General features: G+C 35.6%; 4 protein-coding genes across 9 annotated transcripts; all 4 read left to right on the top strand.

The window, feature by feature from the left end:
• The first annotated feature begins 1,743 nt into the window (after positions 1-1,743).
• On the top strand, positions 1,744-2,921 carry LOC111791060 (uncharacterized protein At3g50808-like). Of its 2 annotated transcripts, XM_023672244.1 has the most exons (4): positions 1,744-1,869; positions 1,966-2,157; positions 2,257-2,472; positions 2,548-2,921. In XM_023672244.1, exons 2-4 carry the CDS (start codon positions 1,966-1,968, stop codon positions 2,686-2,688), a joined length of 549 nt encoding a protein of 182 aa, XP_023528012.1. In that variant the 5' UTR covers positions 1,744-1,869; the 3' UTR covers positions 2,689-2,921. The 2 variants fall into 2 exon arrangements, with proteins under 2 accessions (XP_023528012.1, XP_023528013.1); XM_023672245.1 differs by lacking the exon at positions 1,744-1,869 and having other exon boundaries at positions 1,892-2,157.
• Positions 2,922-7,268: 4,347 nt separating this feature from the next.
• On the top strand, positions 7,269-8,688 carry LOC111791851 (protein DMR6-LIKE OXYGENASE 1-like). The gene is made up of 3 exons (XM_023673348.1): positions 7,269-7,499; positions 7,731-8,321; positions 8,440-8,688. The coding sequence occupies exons 1-3, from the start codon at positions 7,269-7,271 to the stop codon at positions 8,686-8,688; spliced, it is 1,071 nt and encodes a 356-aa protein (XP_023529116.1).
• Positions 8,689-9,857: 1,169 nt separating this feature from the next.
• LOC111791575 (sporulation-specific protein 15-like) lies at positions 9,858-16,085 on the top strand. Of its 2 annotated transcripts, none has more exons than XM_023672966.1 (10): positions 9,858-10,160; positions 10,468-10,665; positions 10,822-10,944; positions 11,048-11,085; positions 11,169-11,337; positions 11,673-11,814; positions 11,905-14,114; positions 14,256-14,392; positions 14,555-15,252; positions 15,344-16,085. In XM_023672966.1, the coding sequence occupies exons 1-9, from the start codon at positions 10,080-10,082 to the stop codon at positions 14,790-14,792; spliced, it is 3,336 nt and encodes a 1,111-aa protein (XP_023528734.1). In that variant the 5' UTR covers positions 9,858-10,079; the 3' UTR covers positions 14,793-15,252; positions 15,344-16,085. The 2 variants fall into 2 exon arrangements, with proteins under 2 accessions (XP_023528734.1, XP_023528733.1); XM_023672965.1 differs by having other exon boundaries at positions 11,902-14,114.
• Positions 16,086-16,459: 374 nt separating this feature from the next.
• Positions 16,460-22,942, top strand: LOC111790522 (increased DNA methylation 1-like). 4 transcript variants are annotated; one of them, XM_023671441.1, is made up of 20 exons: positions 16,461-17,575; positions 17,691-17,768; positions 17,854-18,055; positions 18,172-18,295; positions 18,801-18,890; positions 19,096-19,194; positions 19,328-19,420; positions 19,560-19,641; positions 19,738-19,797; positions 19,876-19,928; positions 20,008-20,174; positions 20,362-20,572; positions 20,703-20,760; positions 20,893-20,949; positions 21,071-21,316; positions 21,463-21,527; positions 21,642-21,698; positions 21,775-21,868; positions 22,180-22,320; positions 22,418-22,942. In XM_023671441.1, the coding sequence occupies exons 1-20, from the start codon at positions 16,811-16,813 to the stop codon at positions 22,520-22,522; spliced, it is 2,847 nt and encodes a 948-aa protein (XP_023527209.1). In that variant the 5' UTR covers positions 16,461-16,810; the 3' UTR covers positions 22,523-22,942. The 4 variants fall into 4 exon arrangements, with proteins under 4 accessions (XP_023527210.1, XP_023527209.1, XP_023527208.1 ...); XM_023671440.1 differs by having other exon boundaries at positions 19,322-19,420; XM_023671442.1 differs by lacking the exon at positions 19,876-19,928 and having other exon boundaries at positions 16,460-17,575; positions 19,322-19,420; positions 20,072-20,174.
• Positions 22,943-23,585: the final 643 nt, after the last annotated feature.

The raw sequence follows: 23,585 nt of genomic DNA, 5'->3' as shown, positions 1-23,585 counted from the left end.
AAGGAAGACAGGGCAGCGGGTTGGGCGGCGGGGGAAGGCCATGTGGACATTTTGAGAAAGATGAGGTTAGATGCCTTTTCATTTGTGGGAGAGATCTTATGGAGATTTGATCAATGTGATTGAATCATAAAGTTACAATTATTAAATGATTGATTCAACACAACCTAGCTAATCATGTTCCTTCCAATATTTCCCATTTCTAAATTACCCCTCACTCGTTATCACCCCCACCTACAACCTAGCATACGTGTGAGTGTAGGTGTGTAAAAATTTCTCCTTAACAGACGCATTTTAATAGATATTAGACTCGTAATGGCACCAACCGGTGTCCCACTCACGCGCCTCTTTCCTCTGTTTTTTTTTTTTTTCCTTAAAAAAAACATTCCTGACACATTGTACTTCTACTGCCATCTCCCATTTTACGGACAATTTTAATTATATATTTTAATAAATATTAAAATATATAACTTAAATAGATGTTATTATAAATACGAAAGATAAAAGTAATTAATATTTCTAGAAATTATATATTCTTATCCTCCGTACATTACATATTTATATCAATTTTAATTAACATGTTAAGAAAAATACAAATAAATTAATTTTAAATTATAAAGAGATAAAGGAATAATGGAGGAAGCACTTTATGCCTACACTCCCACTAAAATTGATGCTTAACAGTTCATTGTCGCTGTTATATGTATATTTATTTATTTATAATTAGTTTTATAGTTACTTTTTTATTTATTTGTTAAATATATGCTGAAAATTCTAAACCATTATTGATTTTCGATATGTATATTATTCTAGGGATGTATTTGGAAGCGCCACGTGGACAAATCACATTAAAAACTAAAAGCGTCCCTAAACCTTCACTTAATCTCAATTTAATCAATTCATTAACCACCTATTTGTTTCAATAACCATAATGCCTTTTCTTTAATATGCTTACTATTTCAAGAATTATATATATATATATATATATATACATATATTTATTTATTTATTTTTACTACAAATCTAAAATGGCAAAAAAATAAAAATTAAATAGTTTAATTTCTAGCTAGAAAAGGAAAAATAGAATATATATATATATATATATATATATTTTTTTTTTGAGAGATCCAAACTTTATATAAAAGATTAGAATCTCACTCCACTTCACATGATTCATCATCCACTAATCAAAATTCCCTTTTTTTTTCACTTTATATATATATATATATATATTATTTATTTATTTATTTATTTATTTATTTATATATATATATATATATAATATGGGTTTGTTTATGGCAGGGGTTTTGCCATATCCTTTCCCGTCGGCGCAATACATGCAATGCAACACACCTTCCTTAAATAAGAAGTTAATTAAAAAAAATGTAATGATTAATTTAAATTTTAGTTAAATTACCACCACCTTTTAAAACTATAGATATATATATATATATAGTTTATGATTTTAATTAAAAGTTAAAAAATTTAATTTAAGAGCAAAAAAGAAGTAAAGACGTGGGACGTGGCGGAATGATAGGCGTTGATGGAAATGGGAAGAATAAGATGAAGAGTAGAGGAAAGGGTGACCTGGTGCCAACGTAGAGACGAGAGGAAGATCCAAAAGCAGCGTAAGCGCGAAACTTTGCCATCTCTGTCAACTTCATCCAACGCTTCTGATTACTCCTCAGCCACCAAATTCCATCTCCACCGTCCATTACATACATTAACCTTGTCCCTTCACTCTTGGCCTATTCATTTGATTCCTCTCTCATCTCATTTCTCTCGTGAGAGAGTTATGAGAATAAGGCAAAAGCTCACATTTTTTCCGATACCCATTTCCAATTTCGCTCATCCAGAGGAATTATCATATTGGTAAGCCAAAAAGGAATCACATTTATTTCTCTGTTTCTTCTTTCTTCTTTCCACATTCTCATTTCGTTTTGTTTTTGCTTTAAAATCGCAAAAAAGATGAAGCAGAAATCAGTAATGTCGGCGCCGCCGTGGCTTGAGCCATTACTCACCACGCCCTTCTTCTCAATCTGCCACACCCACAGCCACGCGGCTAGGAGCGAGCGGAATATGTACTGCCTCGATTGCCACACTGACGCATTCTGCTTTTACTGCCGCTCATCGCATCACAAGGACCATCAAGTCATTCAGGTTGGTATCATAACTTTTGGGAAATTCTAAGACATGGGTATTGTTAAGCATTGTTTTTGAAGAAATGGGTTGGTTTTTGATTGTGGAAATTGGTTTTAGATTAGGAGATCTTCGTATCATGATGTGGTGAGAGTTGCAGAGATCGAAGATGCTTTGGATATCAGTGGTGTCCAAACGTATGTGATTAATAGCGCGAGAGTGATGTTCTTAAACGAGAGGCCTCAGCCAAAAGCCGGGAAAGGAGGAGCTCATATCTGTGAAATTTGTGGGAGAAGCTTATTGGATCCATTTCGTTTCTGTTCCCTCGGCTGTAAGGTCAGCATTACTCTGTTCTTCATTCAATTCTTCATAATTCATCATCTTTTGGTATAATTTCTATGGCGTTTATAGCTGGTAGGGGTGAAGAGGAATGGGGAAGATGCGAGCTTTAACGTGGAGGCGAAGAAAGAGGCAATGGGGATGGAAAGAAGAGAAGGAATTTCATCGAGGAGAAGGAAGGGTATTCCTCATAGGGCACCTTTTGGGGGTTGATTCAATGCTGCCTTTCCAAACCAATTCTTTCCATGATTTGGGGTATTTGTCCATACAAATATAGGGTATGTCCCTAAAAATCGAAATAAAATGATTAATTTTGAAAGGGTATTTGGATGTGAAGAGGCAATAATGGAGGGATTGTTATGTTCATAATTGCTAGGTGTATATTTGTTTATTGAGAAATTAAAAATAAATAAAGAATAGAACATGTCCTTGTGGAGTCCGTTTCATGGTTTTTCATGGGCCCATTATCCACATGGGCCGTTTATATAAATAAATACTTTCATTCTATTTTATTATATCCTTTTTATGGTTAAACACCCATACTCTTCTTTATTTAATTATGTTCTCTATTTTTTTTTTTAAATTAAAATTATTCTGAGATCCCACGTCAGTCGAGAAAAGAACAAAACATGTTTTAAAAACCTTTAAGAGAAGCACAAAAAAAAAAAAAAAAAAAAAAAAAAANGCGAAATCTCTCTGATTTTTAATATTAATTCAAACTTTTATTATAATTAATAATTTTTTTTTATACTTTTCTTAGGAATTATTACATTTATATCACATTTATTAAAATGGGATATAGGCGATTTAAATAAATAAGAAAAAAAAAAAGGTGTGGGATAATAATGTGAGGTGGAGGGGTGTATTTGGAAGAAAATAAGTAGGTAAAGGGTTGATGTGGATTGATGGATCTATATGTTCTTAGACTACACATCTTCCACAATTTGCCCAAATAATTAGGTATACTACCTCATTTATGTAAATTGTGACCATTTACCTTTTTTTTTTTTAATTTATTATTTTTTTCCATTTGGGGTTCGGGTTCTTTTTAACGGGTTTCTCCCACAATGTAGCCATTTCATGACGGGAGGATTTTATGATTTTTTTTTTTCTCTTAAATAATACCAATAATAAATGGATAAAATTTTTAAATAAAGTAGCTGAGTTTAACTCTAAATTAATTTAAACATTAAATGTCACCCTTATTAATAATTTAGAGAGCTCGTTTATTTAAATTACATTATATCGGGTCACAAAAATAATAATAATTTTAAAAAATTTTAAGGTCCCGTGATTTTTATCTTTTAAAAACTCGAATTAATTCGAAGAAACAATAATATTATTTTGGATGTAAATGTTTTTTTAATATGGAACTGAAATGTTGAGAATATAAATATAATTTTGATGACTTGCATTGTTGTGGGTCGTCGAGATGGGCTCTTGGTATCTGAGCTGTCAAGCAGTGATTGGTGAGCAGAATATTAAAAGATTCTCTTATTTATTTTAATGAAAAATAAAAGCTTCTCATTGACTTTTAATATTTAATATATTTTGTAAAAATAAAAAATAAAAATCTGATGAGAAGCATCGTCGGTTCAGTGTATTTGGGCAACCAATAATATTTAAATAACTTATTGCAACTGTTTTTTTTTTTATAAATATAATTAATTTATTAAAATGGGATATAATAAAAGTATTTTTTTTTTACTTAAATATCAAAAATACCCTCCAATAATCATTAAACGACAATTCATGACCATTTCCATGAATTGTTCGGTGTCGTCCCACTTGGTCACTGGCCCAAAAGACAGTAAAAGGCCCACCTTAATGCCACCGTATATGGGCCTAATAGAAACCGGCCCACATCATCAGGCCCAGCCTTTCTACAACGAGCTTCAAGCACTATAGCGAGAAATTCAAATTTTTAAAAAAATTATAAAGTATTAATTGTATTTAACTTATTAAAATATAATATTTTCGATTCAAAAATAAGATTTAAGTTAGTTATAACAAACGGTCGATTCAATTCAACCGTCATTTTATTTTGAATTTGATATGCAGAATCGTCTTGTGCTATATGTATTGAGATGGTTCGTAAGCATGATGAAACTTATTTCGTCCGCGAAAAAATTCTAAAGGAATTTTCAATTAAAAAGGCTTTATTTTTATTTTTATTTATTTTTATTTTTTAGTATAAGCTACCATTGACATGTTAAGGAGAAAAAAGGACAAAGAAAATGGGTAGCTGAAGTCTGTTTACGATGTTTGATAATTTCAAACATTTCGGCCTTTGTTTGACCATGTCCTTTGACCTTTTTTTTTTGTTGTTTAATAAAATAATATGTGATTTTAAAAATAATTAAAAAAATTCATCGAAGACCCTTTCTCTTAATAATAATAATTATTTCGGGACAAAAACTTTCCCCTGAATCGACACCCGAATTACAATTTATTTTAAATATAAAAAATAAATTGATAAATTAGTAATGTTATCTAAACTCAACTACTTCAATACAATAAATATTTGATAATACAAATGGAAATTATTTTGTTCTAGTTTTAATTAAAAAACAATGAATAATAAAATGATTTTTCTTTTTTGTGGTGAATAATTTAGTTAAACACGTGTGAATAATTTAATATAATGGTTGTTAATTGATGCAATAAAATAAAAGCATGTTGGATAGAAAGTGCATCAACTTTCACTTGACTCATAATTCATTGGTAACCCAAATTCAATCTTTTAATTTGAAGTAGAGCAGCCCATGATTGAACCCTTTAATAAATTTATTAACTTTCAACTATTAAGTCATTCAATTAAGAAAAAAAAAAAAAAAAAAAATATTTACTTCAAACAATTTTTTTTATCACCTTTAATATAAAATATATATATATATATATATATTAGCAACTCAATTAGTTGGTGAACAAAATATATAAACGACCAAAGATTGAAGCTTTGAACTCCTCCATCCTCAAAACCGTGTTAAATCATTATCAACTTAGTATTTAATTAAAACCCTATCTTTTAAAAAAATGGAAATAAAAACTAATTTAATTAAAAAAAATCACGATAACTTTATATAACATAAAGTATTAAAGCCAAGAATGCATTATTATAAAAAACAAAAATAATAAAGGCTAAAATAATGCACATTCAATGAACATAGAAGAATAAAATAATTAAAAAAAAATCCAATTAAAGAAAAGAAAAAATAGATAAAAATGGACATTTTTTTTAATTTTAATTTTTTTTTTTTTTTGATATAGGGCTTGGAGTTGACTTTGGAATATGAAGTCATTTAATTTATATCCTAAATTTTGCATGCTACGTATTACAACATACATAGTAATTATTATTATAACCTTGTACGTAGATATTTTAGTTTTTTTATTATGAGGTCAACCCTTTGACTTTTCAAATTTTCTTTGTTTTTAATTGAGTTGGAAACACAAGTGTAGTTGCAAGTTGTAAAAAGAGACCAAATATTATTATAAATCCACCCTTAATTTGGTGTATTTAATAATATAATAATATTATAAATCAAAGCCATTTTTAATTATTTGCTACAACATTCAGAAAATAGACTAATATTTAAAAATTATGATGTCATAAAAAATTGATATATAATATCATAATTGGAAATTTTACCGTAAGTATTAATTAATTGATATTTATAGTACTAAACGTTATGTAATTTATTTATTTATTTATTTATTAATGGAATGTTTGAAGGTAGTTCTTAGTATCCCTTGATGGCACGTGCTGAATATAATTAGAATATGAATTTTGATAATATTCCAAAGTTTTGATGGCTAATCAAAGTAACTTTTTTCTTAAAGTTATATTAAATAATAAATTATACCTTCAAAGATTTGATGCCTAAACTAAGTGAAGGGCTGCCATTTTATTTTTAATATTATATATTTTTCTAGAAACTTCTTTTTTTAATAAAAAATTCAAATTAAAATAAATAAATAACGCTAAAAGGCAACTTTTAAATTTTTTAAAAATTAAAAAATTGACTAGCTTTTGATTGAGGCATTTTGAGTAAATTTAAAATAAAACCACGAGAGCTTATGCTAAAAGTAGACAATATCATACCATTGTGGAGAGTCGTGTTCGCCTAACATGGTATCAGAGCTATGCTCTAACCTTAGTCGGAGAGTCGTGCTAGTCTAATATGATATCAGAACCATGCCCTAAAGTTAGTCGTGCTAACATGCCCTAAAGTTCGCCTAACATGGTATACGAGGATTTCACATTGAATTTGATTGATACGACGATTTAACTATCACGAACTAATTTGATTCAATTGTATGGTTAAAAAAACGAAGAAAAACAACAAAAATACAAATGTCGAACCTCTCTGAAATTAAATAATTAGTAACAAATCTTTATTAACCTAATTTTAATATGAATGGACTCGTATTAATATAATGAAAAAGAAGTAATAAGAGATATGAGGGATTTAGTGGGTGAATTGAATGTGTATAATTTAACATCCATGTGGCCTTTGCCCTAAAAAGTCAGCCACGGTATTCCCATTTATTTATACATGAAATGATGACAACAACATTAAAGGAAAAAGAATTGGGTCCATTGATGAAGCTAATTTGAAGCAGCTGTGGAGTAAGTTTCCTCTGACTGGATTTTGTCAACGGTTTCGAACCCATTCCCTGGCTTCCCAGAACTTGCCCCCCTTTTTTCCTTCTCCTTTGCTCTATAAATCTCTCCAACTTTGGCCTCCAATTCTCCACTACACCCACAACCAACAAATTTGGAGGCTAAAATGTACCAAAAGGGTGTCAAGCATCTGTGTGACAAGGGCTTGAATAAGCTCCCTCTCAAATACGTCCTCCCCGATTCCGAGCGCCCCGCCGCCCCCTGCCAATCCGCCAACCTCGATGTCCTGGGCTCCATCGAGCTACCTGTCATCGACTTCGCCGAGCTCTACGGCCCCAACCGCCGCCATGTCCTCCTCTCCCTCACCAAAGCCTGCGAACAATATGGCTTCTTCCAGGTTAGTTCTGTTGGATGATGAAAGTCTCATATCTTCTAATTTAGGGAATGTTCATGAGTCTGTAAACAAACAATACTCTCTCCATTGGAATGAGGCTTACTGGAAAGCCCAGTTATGCAGAAAGTGGACAATATCATACCATTGTGGAGAGTCGTGAAGAATATTTAGTACTGAATTATAATTTACTATATATTCATGTTGACGCTTCGTGTTCTTGATTTGACATGGCAGTTGACAAACCATGGAATTTCGACCGACGTGATATCAAGTATGAGAGATGTTAGCTCACAATTCTTCGAGCTTCCATACGAGGAACGAGCGAAATACATGTCATCCGACATGCATGCGACCGTGCGATACGGGACAAGTTTCAATCAAAACAAAGACAATGTTTTCTGTTGGAGGGATTTCTTGAAGCTGACATGTAACCCTAATGACCTTCACCAACTTCTCTCCCGCTGGCCGTCTTCTCCGGCGGGGTTCAAAGACTCGGCGTCGACGTACGTGGAGGAAACCAGAGCGCTGTTTCTCGGTCTGGTGGAAGCCATTGTTGAAAGCTTGGGAGGTATGGAGAAAGAAGAGGAAATGGAAGAGTTGTTGAAGGAATTTGAAGATGGAAGCCAATTAATGGTGGTGAATTGTTATCCACAATGTCCTGAGCCAGAACTAACGCTGGGAATGCCGCCGCACTCTGATTATGGCTTCCTCACACTTCTCCTTCAAGATCAAGTTGAAGGCCTTCAAATTCATCACCAACAACAATGGGTCACTGTTCAACCCTTGCCCAATTCATTCGTCGTCAATATCGGCGATCATCTTGAGGTGGGGTTTCGCAAATTTCATGTCTTATTAATGTTACGAGTCATAACATGATATTATTCACTAAATTAGTCAACGTAGGACTCCATCTCAACAATTCTCAACCATTAAATTTCTACAGATATTCAGCAATGGAAGGTACAAGAGTGTGCTACATAGGGTTGTGGTGAATGCAAAGCAGCCGAGGATATCGGTGGCGACATTGCATAGCCTTCCTTTTGACTCGACGATCAAGCCGTGGTCGAAGCTCGTGAATGAAGAGAATCCACGACGTTACAAAGACACTGATTTTGGTGTCTTTCTTCAATATATCACCTCTTGTGAGCCTAAGAGGAAGAATTTCTTAGAGTCTAGGAAAATTATTTATTGAACTATGTATTAGTACAATAATGTCAGATTTTTAATTTTTTTAAAAAAATATTTTGTCAGGTGAATAATGTAATTTTTAAAAGCCAAACAAACCCTAATTTATATGATATATATTATATTAAAATGTAATTTTTGTTTATTTTTATAATGAAAGCTATTATTTATTGAAACCCAACGTCAAGTTTACATATATTTTTACTATAATATTATTATGTATTATTTTTATTTATGAGATTGAAAATTATGAATTTAAAATATCAAAATTCCTCATTCCAATTTTGGAATTTCGGGTCAAGTCCGGCGGTTTAAGTTTGATCCGTGGTGATTTGACCCGTGTAGACTCATGTTTCTAATTCGACCCGAATTTTGTTGACTAGATTAAGGTTAACCCTTCACGTTGAATTTTGGCCCTTTATTTACCATTCATGATGTAACGTATAGTCGCGACTAATAGGGTCGTTTTTAGCTTCCGTGTCAAATCGGGCCCTACATGGATTTCTCACTTTTTATAATATATCTAATCGATTAAATTATTGATGGTTTGATTTAATTTATAATTTTTTTTCCTTCTCGTAAATATTATAGATTTCTTAGCACTCGTGAATTCTAGCTGTCAAGGGACACGACAAAAAGAAAATTAGACAATGAAAATCGTTGACCACCACAACATTATTAAGTGACCTTAAATAAAGTCAACTAAATGCGATTTTATGGCTGCAACTAAATTGAGGTCAATATGGGCTTTTTTGATTACCCGGTTGTAGTGGGCTACGTTATTTCTCGGCCCATACTCATTGGGCCGTGGCCCGAACGAGCTTCCTTAAGGGTGGTTGTAAAAGTCTGGAAAGACGAATTTAGCCTAATTAGTTTAGGTCTATTATTAACCCTGAAAATATTCAGATAAGTCTATTATAGTTTTATTTAGCAAATTTATGTAAATTGATGAAATTAAAAAATTAGGGATAAAACGGTAAAGGCATTTTTACCAACTTTGGCTCGAGGATGACCAATGGCGGGGCGCCACGTTGAAGATTCAGTTGGGTTGTCGCAGATGGGCGACGTGGCGAGTGCTGTGAGCGAGTACAGCAGAAAATAGGTATTCGCAACGGTTTGAGGGCGGGATTTCTCTGTCTTTGTCTTGCATTTGCTTAGAAATGGCGGAGAATAATATACCGCTTTCCCAAAAATGAAATGACCAACGTTTTCTTTGTCTCTCTCTCTCTGTATCAACTATATGTTCTTGTTGTCTTCTAGTCATAATACTTTTGATCCAACTCTGTCTGTTATTGGCAATGGTGACGATGATCAAAATGAGGAAGGGATTGGAACAATTTCTGCGGTGATTTGATTGAACAATTGCGAGTCCGTGAGAGAGAAAATTGAGAGAGGAAAATGTTCAGGTTGCACAAGAATCGCCAAGCGAATTCGAAGGAGAAATATGATTTCAAGCTCTCCAACTTCAAGGCAATCCAGGTACTTATTTTATTTTGAATTTTAATGTCTCTCGAGTGTAATATGTTCGTTTTCGTTCTTTGTTTTGATAGTTTTTAGTGTAGGGTTTAAGTTTTTTTTGACATCGCCTTATTTTTTTGGGATTACGAATTCGCTCCGTTGTTATCTGAGCTTCTCGTTCTGATTAATGACAATGATTGATGATCTTGGCTTCTCGTTACGGATTCGCTCCACTGCTGATTTCTGTTTAATGCGATATTCAAATCCTTTTCCTGACATGAACGGAGATGTTTATTTGTTTTTCTTTTTGTTGCTTGTACGAAAACAGGTACCTAAAGGTTGGGACAAGCTATTTGTATCTGTAACCTCAGAGCAAACTGGGAAGACAATTGTCAGGACAAGCAAAGGATCAGTCCGTAATGGAAGTTGCCAGTGGAGCGAGTCTATATCAGAATCCATTTCGGTTTCACAAGATGAACCTTCTAAGGAGTTTGAAGATTTTAATTACAAGCTGGTTGTGGCCATGGTAGGTACTGTGGTTTGTCTTTTTAGGAGTAAACCATTTCTATAAGCAATTATTCCTCATGCCAGCCCTGTGTTGTTTTCATGACCATGCTCTTTGTCTTTAACTCTATAATATGATGACTACTTGGTCTAATTTAAACCGAATCTCCAATCACAGGGATCATCAAGATCTAGTATTCTTGGAGAGGCTATGATCAACCTGACAGATTACACAGATCCTAAAACTTCTTCTGCAGTCTTACTTCCACTGAATAAGTGCAATCATGGGACTATTTTACAAGTAACCTTTACTTTTTAAACATTCTTACAGGATGGGATGGTTTTGTTCATAAATTTTATCTAGGAGTCCAGGCTTTAAAACGTTGGCTTTGTTTTGTTTGCAGGTGAAAATCCAGTGCGTAACGCCAATATCAAAAGTAAGGTCTGTATAATGGGATGGTTTTGTTCATTCTTGTGAATATTTGATTATATGTTTGGCCTTTAAAATTATTGAACACCTTTCAGGAGTAGAAGAATTAAACAGACAAATTCTCTAAAAGAAGACTTGAAGAAAGAAGGTCACGACTCGGATAGCTGCTCAGATATTACAGATAGCCAAGTGTCTGGAAGTATTGGATCTTCCTCTGGTGCAGATTTATACTCTAGCTTTCACTCGGGAGATGCTAGCAGCACGGTAAGATCTAAGATCGTTTTTACCTTCACAATTTTTCTGTTCTTATACTTCTCAAATACGGTAATTCATGTTTGGTGCCTCTACTGTATTAGTTCTTGCTCGTTTAATCGAATTTCTGTCATTATATTAGGCTTTGATCATGTTTTAGATTAACATTTGCATTCTTAATGCGTTATTTAATGAGACATAACATTTTTTTCCTAATAAACAATATGAGGAATTTTGTTTATGCAGGACCCTGTTCCTCATCTAGACCATGGTACCATGCAGATTCATTGATTGTTCTATATATTTTGATTACATAATGACTGACATATTTTTGTATCTGTTTGTAGGAAGCAAGTTACTCTGCATCGGATTCACACATCGGCAATGATTCTTCTGAGGCTTATGATTCAGTAGAGAGTAACGCTACAAAAAACAATTACAATGATGTTCGAAGACAAAACTCGGTGTGCTCACAGAACAGTGGTTCAGGTAATCATTCTTAAATTTTATGTCAAGATTTTGCAATATCATCTTCAGGAATGTCTTACCTTTCATGTAAAAAATTTTTGGAAGCAGCAGAAACAACGACTACTGAGGAACTTCGCGCTGAAGCTAGGATGTGGGAGAGCAATGCCCGCAAACTGATGGCTGATCTTGATCAGTTGAAGAAAGAGTTTTCAGATCAATCTGAAAACCAGAAAAGTTTACATGCTGCACTTTCAGCAGCAACTGCGGAATGTGATGGTTTGAGAAAAGAACTTGAGGAACTGAAACCAATGACTGAGAAGTCGACTCAAAGACAAACAAGCATCGCGGATTTATCATATCAAGATGGTGAAACAAAAATCTTAGATGAATTGAAAGATGAACTGAAGTTCCAAAAAGAATCCAATGCTGATTTCGCTCTGCAGCTAAAGAGAAGTCAAGAATCAAATATTGAGCTTGTGTCCGTTCTTAAGGAGCTAGAAGAGATTAATGAAAACCAGAAATTGGAGATAGAGGAACTTTTGAAACAGCAAAGAAATTATGATGATTACGAAAATATTAATCAAGAAAACAAAAAATTGATGCTTCAATTGGAGCATGTGAAGGAATCAGAACAAAATCTTCAATTAAAGATTGAGGTTCTGGAGAGAAACTTGGAGGAAACCAAACTTGATTTGCAGAAATGCGAGGTCTCCAACCAAAGATTTCCTCAGGGTACAGACGGGGAATACGATAGTACGCTTCATTCTGAGGAAAATTTAGTGGAAGACATTGAAAGATTGAAAGAAAAAGTGCAGGAGTTAGAAAAAGATTGTAATGAATTGACAGAGGAAAATATGAACCTCCTGTACAAGCTTAAGCAAGCAAATAACGACTCTAAGCGGGGAGAGTTGGCTTTGAACTCCACAGCTGGTGAGCTTTTGATTGAGAATAACGATGGTCCTTTCAGTAAAAATGTAGATAGTAGAGAAATTGAGCTGGAAGTCAAAGTTGAAGAGCTCAGTAGGGAATTGACTGAGAAAAAGATGGAGATTGAAGAACTTGAGCACAGCATTTTGTCCAAAGACGACGAGATTAAGATCCTTGAAGATTTGCATAACAAATTGCAAGCTGAGTATTCTGGTCTTCAGAAAGAAAAAAATCAGATGGAGGAACAAATGGAAGTCATACATGGAGAAAGTGATATCAGTGCTAGAAGCTTAAATGATTTGAGAAATGAAGTAAACACGCTTAGCAACAGTGTGGATTTGCATATTTCTGCCAACAAGATTCTTGAAAGTAAATATTCAGAGCTTCAATGTGAAAAACAAGAACTTGAACTCCATATATCTCAGATCGAACAAAAAAGCACACAGTTGTCAGAAAGCATATCTGTTTTGGAATCACAACTAAAATATACGACGGACGAGAAGGAGTCAATTCGCCTTGAGTTAGAGAACTTTAAGTCTGATGCAGTGGCTCTCCAGGATGAGGTTGATAGACAGAGACTCGATATAGAGACAGAAAGTGTTGATTTGAAACAAATGTTGAATGACTTGCAAAACAAATATGCAGAGGCTCAAGATAAATGTGAGTACCTGCAAAGAGAAAAAACGAACTTGGAAGCTGCAGCTGAGCATCTCTCTGAAGAACGAAATTTTCTTAGAGAATCAAATGGAGAGCTGAAGAAAAAGAATTTCGAGTTGCATGAGGATTATTTCCGCTTGGAATCGAAATTGAAGGAATCGCTTGAAAGGTCCGCCCATTATTTCATAAGAGTTGATGATTTGGAGGATAATCTCTTTCTTGGGTTGGAGGATTTAACCTCAAAAGAAAGATTCCTATCTTCGGAGTTAGATTCAATCGTTGAAGAGAACATAAAATACAAAGAGAAATGTTCATTGATTGAAAGCTTGTATAATGAGACATATCTGGAGAAGACAACTGAAGTTCAAGAACTTCAAGCAGCGGTTGTGCACCTGACCATGGAACTTTCAGCTACAAGGAATGATCTCAACGTCATGGAATCTAATGAACAGTTACTGGCTCTGATCAGTGAGCTTTCCGTGTCAAAAAAAAACGAAGAGAAACTGATGGCTGACCATGAAGAGTTACTGAAGCAGTTGGAAAATCACAAATCACTTGAAGTCAAACTTAAGAACTCTGTCGATGATCTTGAATTAAAGCTTTCTTTTTCTGAAAAAGAACGAAGGCAGCATGAGGAAGAATTAACTTACTTAAAGCGTCTAAAACGATCTCAATTCCTTGAAGCAGAACTGAAACGTTTGAAGGAGGAAAAACAGATCCAGCGGGAGTCTAGCATTGTAAGTGTTCAAGGTTTTTCCAATACCAACGGCAAAAAACATGCCCAATAAAGACATGAAGCTTCTTAAAGTTGGTCTATTTTACTATTCATTTAGTTTACAGGGATGGCTTTATAACTTCTTACTTTCTAATCTCGACAGGATGATAGTGGATGCGATATTGATGTTGAAGGTCCTAATGTTGCTGAAGCTGAATCAATTGAAAGAATTCAGTTGCTCGAAAAAGAACTTGCTGAGGTTTTGGAAGCAAACAAGAAATATGAAGATCAGCTGAGCAGGTAAGTGCAAGACGAGCTCGGTTTTATATTTGTTACATTACAACGTGAACTGTTGTACTTAAGTGAGTGGAATCTATTAAGTTATTCCCTATAGAGTTTCCTGGCACCAAATTCCCAGTTTTAGATGTTGAATTTTTCCATATCTCTTTGCATCATAATCAGGGTCATTCAAGACGATCAAAACAACAATGAAAATTCTCCTATACCAACAGTTGGAGGCGATGTAATGACGAAGGAAGGATATGAAAGCATTAACTCGGCTCTAGAGGAGGAGCTAAGAGACCTTCGTGAGCGGTACTTCCACATGAGCCTTAAGTATGCTGAAGTCGAGCAAGAGCGTGAGGAACTTGTTCTGAAGCTGAGAGCACCCAAGAGCACCGGAAGGAGTTGGTTCTCATGAAAGTCCAAAAATGCAAGTCTTCACTCTTTCCTTAGCTAATACGCACCAGTCTCAGGGAGTTTCTCGGTAGTCATTTTTCAGTTCTCAAATCATGATTTCAATCAAGACTCGAGATTGAATCCTGCTGGAAAACTGGTTTTAGGCTAACACGTGGAAGAGTGCTTGGTTGTTTGAAAAGGGAGGAAATGGAGATTGTGATGAAAACTATCCCGAAATTGAAGGAATCAGTTGGCAATGCATTTCCATTGTTTCAAACAAGTTACTTTGTGTGAAGTAAGGCAATAATGTGAAAGAGCCATATATGAGTACACCACTCTGGGAGTCGTTACTCTTTGTAGATTTCCCCCTCATATCATAGTCTACGTAGTGATGATGGGGTGAATGGTATTGGAGCTTGGAGAGATATAATAGCTAAAGCAGATTGGCACTCACTTGTGGTGTTCTTCCGTTGCTTCCTCAGGTATCCATTTGCCTTGCTAATCTCAGCATTTGCCTTGTAGATAGACGATGCGTACATGATGATTTTGCTAAAAAGAATGTGACATTGGCAGGTTTGTAAGGAGATACCTCTGTGGAGCAAAAACCTGATGTAGGTTGTTGAGAGAGGCAAATGCAATGCAGGAAAGGAGCAAAAAGGGAGGTAATATTGTCACACTTGGAACAGAATACGATGGTGGGTAAGAGTATATCCCCTAGAAGATGCTGAATTTGTTCATGCTGCCTCCATTTTTCTCTCTTTTTTGTTGTTGCGTGTCTTGCTTTTGGCTCACGTTTCCAGTGGCCACGTACCGCTCCTGGGTCACATTGATTTGCCTTCCTTCTCTGCCCTGAAAATCTCCTATAACAACCAATGCAGCAGCTTCTTTATCAAACCCTTCTTACAACAGCATAACCCCACCACCACTCTCTTCCACGCCCCTCTCACCCGCCAACCCCAGCGGCGGCCGACGGCGGTGGAGCTTCTGATGCTCCCAATTGACCAATGTTGGGTGAGAATATGATATGAAGGTTGCCTGAAACTTATGTGTGTGTCTTCTTCGGTGGGGACAGAAAAGATCTTTCCTCATTTCCTCTGTTAAGGGCAACTCCCACATCGAGAAAGTTCAGTATTTTTCGACTCAGTGACTTGGATTATATGCAGCATTGTTTTATTCTTTATTTTTTTTCTTGATTTGCTTTCTAGTAATGCAACACTTGGTGGTAGCTAGCTTATTAAATACACACTCGTATATGTATGGCTATGGCCACCTGAATTTTATCAATGGAGTGTCCTCTCTCACTCTCTCTCTCTCACTCTCTCTCTCTCTCTCTCTCTCTCTCTCTCTCTCTCTCACTCAGTTGTTGGAATTTTAGATGATTATAAACCAATTTGATTATTTTAAAGATGAATTTAGTTCGTTAAATGCTCTGTCCCAACAAAAACATGTTTGACTATTCAAATTCATTAAGTTAATTCAAATATTTATCGGTTTTCTTAGTGGAACTATGAACACAAATTTGTACTAAACATTTTGAAATGTACACGAGAATACAAATTAATTTATATATTGTTGCGGAAAAACGACGGCGTATTGGTCTTTTTTTTTTCTTTTCCAGTTGGAGTCCGTATTTCCGTTCCGTATTTCCGTTCCGTATTGTTGCAAGATTAGAGTAATGGGAAAGGCTGCCCGGTCTGCCCGTCTCTGTGCAGGCCGCCATCTTTATCCTTTTCCCTCCATTGATCCACACTCAGCTCAGACTGCGTTATAATTCCAGAGATGCGTTTTGATGCTACACCGTCTTCCTCTTTCTTTTCTCTCTCTCCCTTCACTTTCTGGTAAAAGCCTCTTCAAAACCCTAACTCCAATTTGTTCCGATCTCCCTCTCTCTCTCTCTCTCTGTTTCTCCATGTCTTCTCACGGCGATACTTGCGATCCACTGCTACATTCGTTGTTCCAGAGTTTTCTTTTCAAATTCTAGGATTCAGAGGCTCGTATTTTTCTGTTGAATTCTAGTTTCAGGGCTGATTATTATTAGGTATGAAGCGGGAGTTGGCTTTCGATTTGGAGGTTCAATCTCAGCTTGAGGGGGATCTTGGTCATACTCGAAGTGAGACTCTAGCTGAGGCGAGGTCGGGTAGCTATTTGGACGAGGCTGCTCCGAGTGGTAGCTGCAAGAGATTTAAAGGCGCTATTGTGAATGGTCTGATTGTATATACTAGGGGAAGGAAGTCTCCGATCAATGTGGACTGTGGGCTGTCGGAGAATGATAATAGGAAGAAGTGTTATAGCGGGGTTGAGCAGGAAATTCTTGGAAGCTTGGAAGTAGGGAAGGGCTGTATGAATCAGGAGGTTCAAATTCAAACTATAGTTTCGGATAAATTGAATTGCAATTCGAAGAGTTCTGACTGTAAGAAAGAGTCTGATGGGGCGATGGAAAAATCTGGAGATAAGGAAGAAGGAGCGGCGGGGAATCCTGAAGTTACTTCAAAGGCAAGAAAAGTCGAGGAAAGATTGTCTAGGTGGGGAATTAGGCGCTTTACACGCTCCTCATTAAGATCGAAGGTTGAGCTCGAGGAAGTCACGGTCACCCCAATTACAATAGGATCTGTTAAAGAGGAAGTTATTCCAGATGTCGGTGGAGAAACAAATGAAACAGTCAACTCAGTGTCAACTCCGAAGAACAAGTTGGAATTAAAAATGTCCAAAAAGATTGCATTGAACAAGAAGCCAATGACTGTGAGGGAGCTGTTTGATACTGGTTTGCTCGAGGGGGTACCTGTCATCTACATGGGTGTAAAGAAGGTTTTGCTCATTTAAATTTTCGAATTCTAAGTATAATTTTCAGTATGTTCAATCATTTAGAATTGGGTGTTATATATATATCAGGCTTCATTTTCTTGCTGCATTTTGATCTCAGGCATATGAACACGGCCTGCGCGGTACAATTAAAGATGGTGGGATTTTGTGTACATGCTCATCCTGCAATGGATGCAGAGTCTGTAATCTCTCTGGATTTAACATAGGGATTCATGAAATGGTTTTTGTTAGTGTTTTCGTTAATTTCTTTTTGTTCAATCTAGGTCATTCCTCCTTCACAATTTGAGATCCACGCTTGTAAACAATATAAACGAGCAGCACAGTATATATGTCTTGAGAACGGGAAGAGCCTACTCGACCTGGTGAGAGCATGCAAGAGAAGTAGGCAGACACTTGAGGCCACCGTACAAAGTCTGATTAGCTCTTCGCCTGAAGAAAAATGTTATACGTGTAGAGAGTGTAAAGGTGAAATTTTGGTTTTCTATTATTTGTCGCCACTGGCAGACGTCATGATAAGCGCAACCAAAACCAAGTAGTTTACAAGATTTATAATCTGTTAGATAATTAGTGACGATTTCTAGGATGCTTTCCTTCATCCATTGGAAATGTGGGACCTTTATGCCCATCGTGCGAGGAATCAAAGCGATCTAAGTGTACACAGACACTGCCAATGCCCCTCACTTCCGCAATTGATAAGAGACCGAGGTATGGCATCTACTTCTTTCAGCTTAGGACCCTTTTCCTATCACCCAAACCCAAATGCTCCGTTCATGCTATGGGTTCTGGAAAATTAGTTAGAATTTTATATTCTTCTCTGGTATGGCTTCTATGTATGACAATGTATACAGTAATGTAGAGTAATATTATTCTGTAAAAATTCTCCACGACAGCTAGTACACGAACTGCTTCTGAAAGTATCTTACTTGCAACTTCGGGCCAGGAAAACTCTCATAAGATAGTAAAACATATAAGTTTTTGAATTGGGTAGTGTAGCGCTTTTAAGTAAAGATGGGATACGTAATGCATGTAAGATTGATGGTACTATCTTCAACAGTGTAATTTTCTAGGACGCCACTAATTACACTGAAAATGCGGATTCTGTAAATCTTTCACGATTTAGAACATGAATGCACAGAAATGTCATCTTCATTCTTTTCTTTCTTTAGTATAATGTTAAGACGTTACATTTTAGGTTAGTTTGGTTTTGCAGGTCAACAGTTCCAACCCCATCAAAATCATCTGGAAGTGTTCCAGTATATATCTCTTCACGATATAAACGCAAATGGGTAACAAAAGCAAAGCAAGTATCGTTCTCTTTATGTGCATTGTACACTATGGGCTATACCTTTTTTTTCCCACTTCCTCTCCATTTTTTCCCGACACTTTTGGGGATTGAAGTATTAAATTTGAAATTCCTGCCTTTAAGTTAGCTGTATGCCGATTTCTTTTCCTAAGATACTCAACTTTAATACCTTTTCAAGTTCAATCATTGGTATAACTTTCAGGTCAAAACCATCCGAATACATTTCCATCTCAAGGTCTCCCAAAAGTGCACCAATGCGTATTCCTAAAAAGAATAAGAGTGCAGTGAAGATGAGGAAGAAGTAAGTACAGTTGATCTCTAGATTACTGTTTTTAATGCCGTGGTTTGGTGAACCATTTAAATCCACCGAAAAAGGCTGCATCATCTTTCTGTCCAACATTTCATCTTTTTAATATCTTTATTTTAAGTTGCAGGTCATTGAAACTAGCTTCAATGCTAAAATCCTCCCAAAGTGCTTCAAAGTGTAGTTCTTCATTAGCTAAAAATCAGTGGAAAATAACAATGAAGTTAGTTGTTTATCCTTTGTTGTTATTTAATTCTTAGTGGCCCAAATTTCCTTCTGATTCCATATTATTGAAGGAAATACCTCTCATGGTTTTGATAACTATTTTGATTACTTTATGTTTGAATACTTTTACTCTTAAGAGATCAGAGGTTGCATAAGTTGGTTTTTGAGGAAGACGGATTGCCTGATGGAACTGAAGTAGCATATTTTGCCAGGGCACAGGTAGCTAAGATAGGTCATGCATGCTTGGAGTAACCATTCAAGTATTCCTCAGTTTATTAATGTGTGTAATGATTTATTCCTTTCATTTACGTCCAGAAACTGCTCCAGGGTTATAAGAAGGGATCTGGAATTTTATGTTGCTGCTGCAATTGTGTGGTGAGCCCTTTTAAATTCTTGTACTTTCAGATTCTTGAGTGCTATTGTGAACACTTTCTTTTTACGTTCCATCTGCAGGTTAGTCCTTCACAATTTGAACTTCATGCTGGCTGGTCTTCTCGCAAGAATCCGTGAGCATATTTTCCTTTAGTTTTATGACAGCTCAAAATATTCGTTGCAAGCTTTTTCATATGGATTTTTATTTTGCAGTTATGCATACATTTACACATCAAATGGGATTTCTCTGCATGAATTAGCAATTTCTCTCTTGAAGGGGCGCAAGTATTCTGCTAAGGATAATGACGACTTGTGCATAATATGTCTAGATGGTGGAAATCTTTTGCTTTGTGATGGCTGCCCAAGGGCATTCCATAAAGGTAAATCATAATATGGAGTACCATGGTTTAGACAATTTAAGCCGTAGTACGTCTTTATTTTTTCTTTACAAACTCTTTAGTCAACAGTTTATAAGCTGTTGTGTTAAATTGGCCTCCTTGTCTCGTTCAGTTTTTTGACTAATGGACTTTGTAGTCTGCCTGATTTCCGGTCCATTCCTTTGTGCAGAGTGTGCATCCTTATCAAGTGTTCCTCGTGGTGATTGGTATTGTAAATTTTGCCAGAATCTGTTCCAAAGAGAGAACCTTGTTGAGCATAATGCCAATGCGGTTGCAGCCGGAAGGGTGCATGGAATTGACCCTATTGAGCAGATAACTAAAAGATGCACTCGAATGGTTAGGAACATAGAAACAGATCTTAGTGGATGTGTGTTATGCCGGTAATAATTGCATTTTTTTTCTTCTCTCATATGTCCCTGAATAAGCTTCTCATTTTTCTTTTCGTTGTGTTATATTGTATAATGGTTTTGCTTTGATGTTTAGTATTTCCTTTTACATCTTTGAATGCAGTGGCTCTGATTTCAGCAAATCAGGTTTTGGTCCCCTCACAATTATACTTTGTGATCAGGTATCTTGTCATATCATTTTAACCTCTAGTTGATCATTCAATTGCTGTTGTTATCAACTCATTTCTAGTTCCTTGCCTATGTTCCTTGCTGTTATGCTTTTTCTGCAATTTCTTCATTTGATTTGTGGTCAGTGCGAGAAGGAATTTCACGTGGGCTGTTTAAAAGACCACAAAATGGCATTTCTTAAGGTATTGACTGAAATCGTAGTCTTGCTTTTTACTTGAAATCCTTTGTGTGGAAACAATTTCTTTCCTTGTCCAATGCCATTTTTTCCGAGATAAGAAAAGGTAAAGACCGTTAATGAAATAGGAATTGCCAAGAGGAAAGTGGTTTTGTAGCACAAGTTGTACGAGCATACATTCTACTCTACAGGAGTTGCTAATTCGTGGGCCAGAAAAGCTTCAGAATTCACTTTTGGATGCTGTCAATAGAAAACTTGTAGAAAATGGTTCAGACATTAAGACTAATGTTGATGTCAGTTGGAGGCTTATCAGTGGCAAAATTGCTTCACCTGAAACTCGGTTGTTGCTGTCAGAGGCCATTGCTATCTTCCACGTAAGTTTTCCTATATTTCATTTTGATTGTTACAGAACAATAAACTGTGTTTGATTAAGATACTATTTTAGATAAACTGTGTTGCCAGCATTTGAAGTATGATCCATAAGTGCAATGTTTGATTAAAACATGTCATTAATTTACAGGATCGCTTTGATCCTATAGTTGATATAACAAGTGGACGCGATCTTATTCCAGCTATGGTTTATGGGTTAGTGACAAGTTATTTCATTCTGATTTTTGGTCTGTCAGCAATAATAGCGCCATGTTCTGTTTTTATAGTGGTAATTTATATTTTGTTGTTATCTGTCATCCTATTTGACAGAAGGGATGTAGGTGGACAAGAGTTCGGAGGCATGTATTGTGCCCTATTATTTGTCAAGTAAGAATCTTGCTTATCGATTGACCTATAGCCTGTTACACAGCATCATTATGAATTTCTTCTTTATATTGCACAGCTCATTTGTTGTATCTGCTGCAATGCTTCGTGTTTTTGGGCAAGATATTGCAGAGCTGCCCTTGGTTGCAACGAGTAATGGTAACCATGGCAAGGTCTGATTAATGAAATATTATTTCATCCATAAAAACTTATATTTTAGTTTTATGTTCTTTCCTGTTTTTTTTTTTTTTTCTTTTAAAAATATATATTATTCTCTTGACCTACAGTTTCTTTTGGAACTGCCAGTGAAAATATATTTTCCTTTTCCGCATCCTTCCATTTCTTTTTACACTCTAGATATTCTGAGTATGCAAGGCAATTTGGAATGTTTTTGACATCTTTGACTTTCTAAGTCGAGAGTATGCAATATTCTGGCGATTTTGATTTGATTCTTTCTAACATTTCCTGCATGTAATTATGACAGGGCTACTTCCAAACATTGTTTTCGTGCATCGAGAGGCTGCTAGCTTTCTTGAAAGTTAAGTGCCTTGTTCTCCCGGCTGCCGAAGAAGCTGAATCCATTTGGACTGAAAAGTTCGGTTTCAAGAGAATAAAACCAGACCAGGTATATACTTCAAAGAGTATAACAGCACATATTCCTTACCTTAAATGGTGCGTTTTCCAGCCACACCTAAGCATAATTTTGTATCGACTGACTGCAGCTCAGCAGCTATAGAAGAACTTGCTGCCAGATGTTAACTTTCAAAGGGACATCCATGCTTCGGAAATCGGTTCCTTCATTTCGGGCTGTAGGTGCTCCATTGTGACCAAGCATGGAGGGTGTGAGGTTCCCTCTAATCTCCCCTTCCTCTCTCTATTCCCTCTCCGACCATCATTCTGTGGGTTTTCCTGTGTATAGCTTATAAACCATTTTCCCTTTTTAGGCTATCCAGTAGATGAGCTCTAGTGTCTAAATATCCATTTTAGTTTTGTATTACATCTTCAAATGTAACTTTCCCTTACCTTCTTCTCCTTGTCCGTTGCCTTCCTGACTGCCTCCATATCGTAGGTGATGGCTTTAGTCACAACCACCAGCCATTCTAGACACCCTTCCATTCATACTTGTGATTATTCAAGTGCCTCAAACGTTAGTATGATGTGCTTATAGTTGATTTTGCTGTGTAAATGACTTGAGAAGAAAAATTATTATTTAAAAAAGAATGACATTGCAAATCTTATTTATTTTATCTAATATTTTATTTTAGTTTAGCAAGTATGAGGGTGGGAGGGTGGGGGAATAATTCTTACAACTTTAGAAACGGTATTAAATAGACTTGTTATTAAGACTCCCAAATCCACTAAAATAAACAGTGAAATGTGCACTATTTTGCTTTATAATTAAGACGATATCCATAAATATACGCACTCCAACCGGCCCTATGCTTTGCCTTAAAGCATCATTGGCAATCGAGATGGAAACAGGATCAATGATGATTAGGACTGCTCAACTCAAATACTCAATCTAGATGAATAATTTGAAGAACAAAAGAGAGAAGATGGAAGGAATAAAGACTATTTTTAACATTCATAACGGGAAGCTCTCATGAGTTGTAAATGTTGTCGAAATTAGTTTTATTAAAACTAAGTTGTTGAGAAAGAGATAAAATAAAATTGAAATGATGAAATTTTAGAGGGAAAACAAGGGAAAAAAGATGCAACTTCTCTTCTAAAGAATGCATATTCTTGTTTTGCTAATCAAGTCTTTGATTTCAATGGCCTTTTCCTTTAAGAAGTTGAAACTGACATCATCACCAGAAACCAAAATAATGCATGGAAGTCCATAGGCTTCTTACCTGCCAAGCCAATCCTCCACTAACTCCCCCCATTCCC

Source organism: Cucurbita pepo, chromosome LG03, assembly GCF_002806865.2.
Source record: "Cucurbita pepo subsp. pepo cultivar mu-cu-16 chromosome LG03, ASM280686v2, whole genome shotgun sequence".
Lineage (NCBI taxonomy): Eukaryota > Viridiplantae > Streptophyta > Magnoliopsida > Cucurbitales > Cucurbitaceae > Cucurbita > Cucurbita pepo.
This window is presented reverse-complemented; position numbering and strand designations above follow the sequence as displayed.

Bases quoted from the DNA above. Each gene is read 5' to 3' on its own strand.
- LOC111791060 (XM_023672244.1), top strand. From the start codon at position 1,966: ATGAAGCAGAAATCAGTAATGTCGGCGCCGCCGTGGCTTGAGCCATTA. The intron at 2,158-2,256 runs GTTGGTATCATA...AATTGGTTTTAG, and splicing joins AGGACCATCAAGTCATTCAG to ATTAGGAGATCTTCGTATCA. The intron at 2,473-2,547 runs GTCAGCATTACT...TGGCGTTTATAG, and splicing joins TCTGTTCCCTCGGCTGTAAG to CTGGTAGGGGTGAAGAGGAA.
- LOC111791851 (XM_023673348.1), top strand. From the start codon at position 7,269: ATGTACCAAAAGGGTGTCAAGCATCTGTGTGACAAGGGCTTGAATAAG. The intron at 7,500-7,730 runs GTTAGTTCTGTT...TTGACATGGCAG, and splicing joins AACAATATGGCTTCTTCCAG to TTGACAAACCATGGAATTTC. The intron at 8,322-8,439 runs GTGGGGTTTCGC...AAATTTCTACAG, and splicing joins ATATCGGCGATCATCTTGAG to ATATTCAGCAATGGAAGGTA.
- LOC111791575 (XM_023672965.1), top strand. From the start codon at position 10,080: ATGTTCAGGTTGCACAAGAATCGCCAAGCGAATTCGAAGGAGAAATAT. The intron at 10,666-10,821 runs GTAGGTACTGTG...CTCCAATCACAG, and splicing joins ACAAGCTGGTTGTGGCCATG to GGATCATCAAGATCTAGTAT. The intron at 11,086-11,168 runs GTCTGTATAATG...AACACCTTTCAG, and splicing joins ACGCCAATATCAAAAGTAAG to GAGTAGAAGAATTAAACAGA.
- LOC111790522 (XM_023671440.1), top strand. From the start codon at position 16,811: ATGAAGCGGGAGTTGGCTTTCGATTTGGAGGTTCAATCTCAGCTTGAG. The intron at 18,056-18,171 runs GTGAAATTTTGG...GACGATTTCTAG, and splicing joins TACGTGTAGAGAGTGTAAAG to GATGCTTTCCTTCATCCATT. The intron at 22,321-22,417 runs GTATATACTTCA...GACTGACTGCAG, and splicing joins AGAGAATAAAACCAGACCAG to CTCAGCAGCTATAGAAGAAC.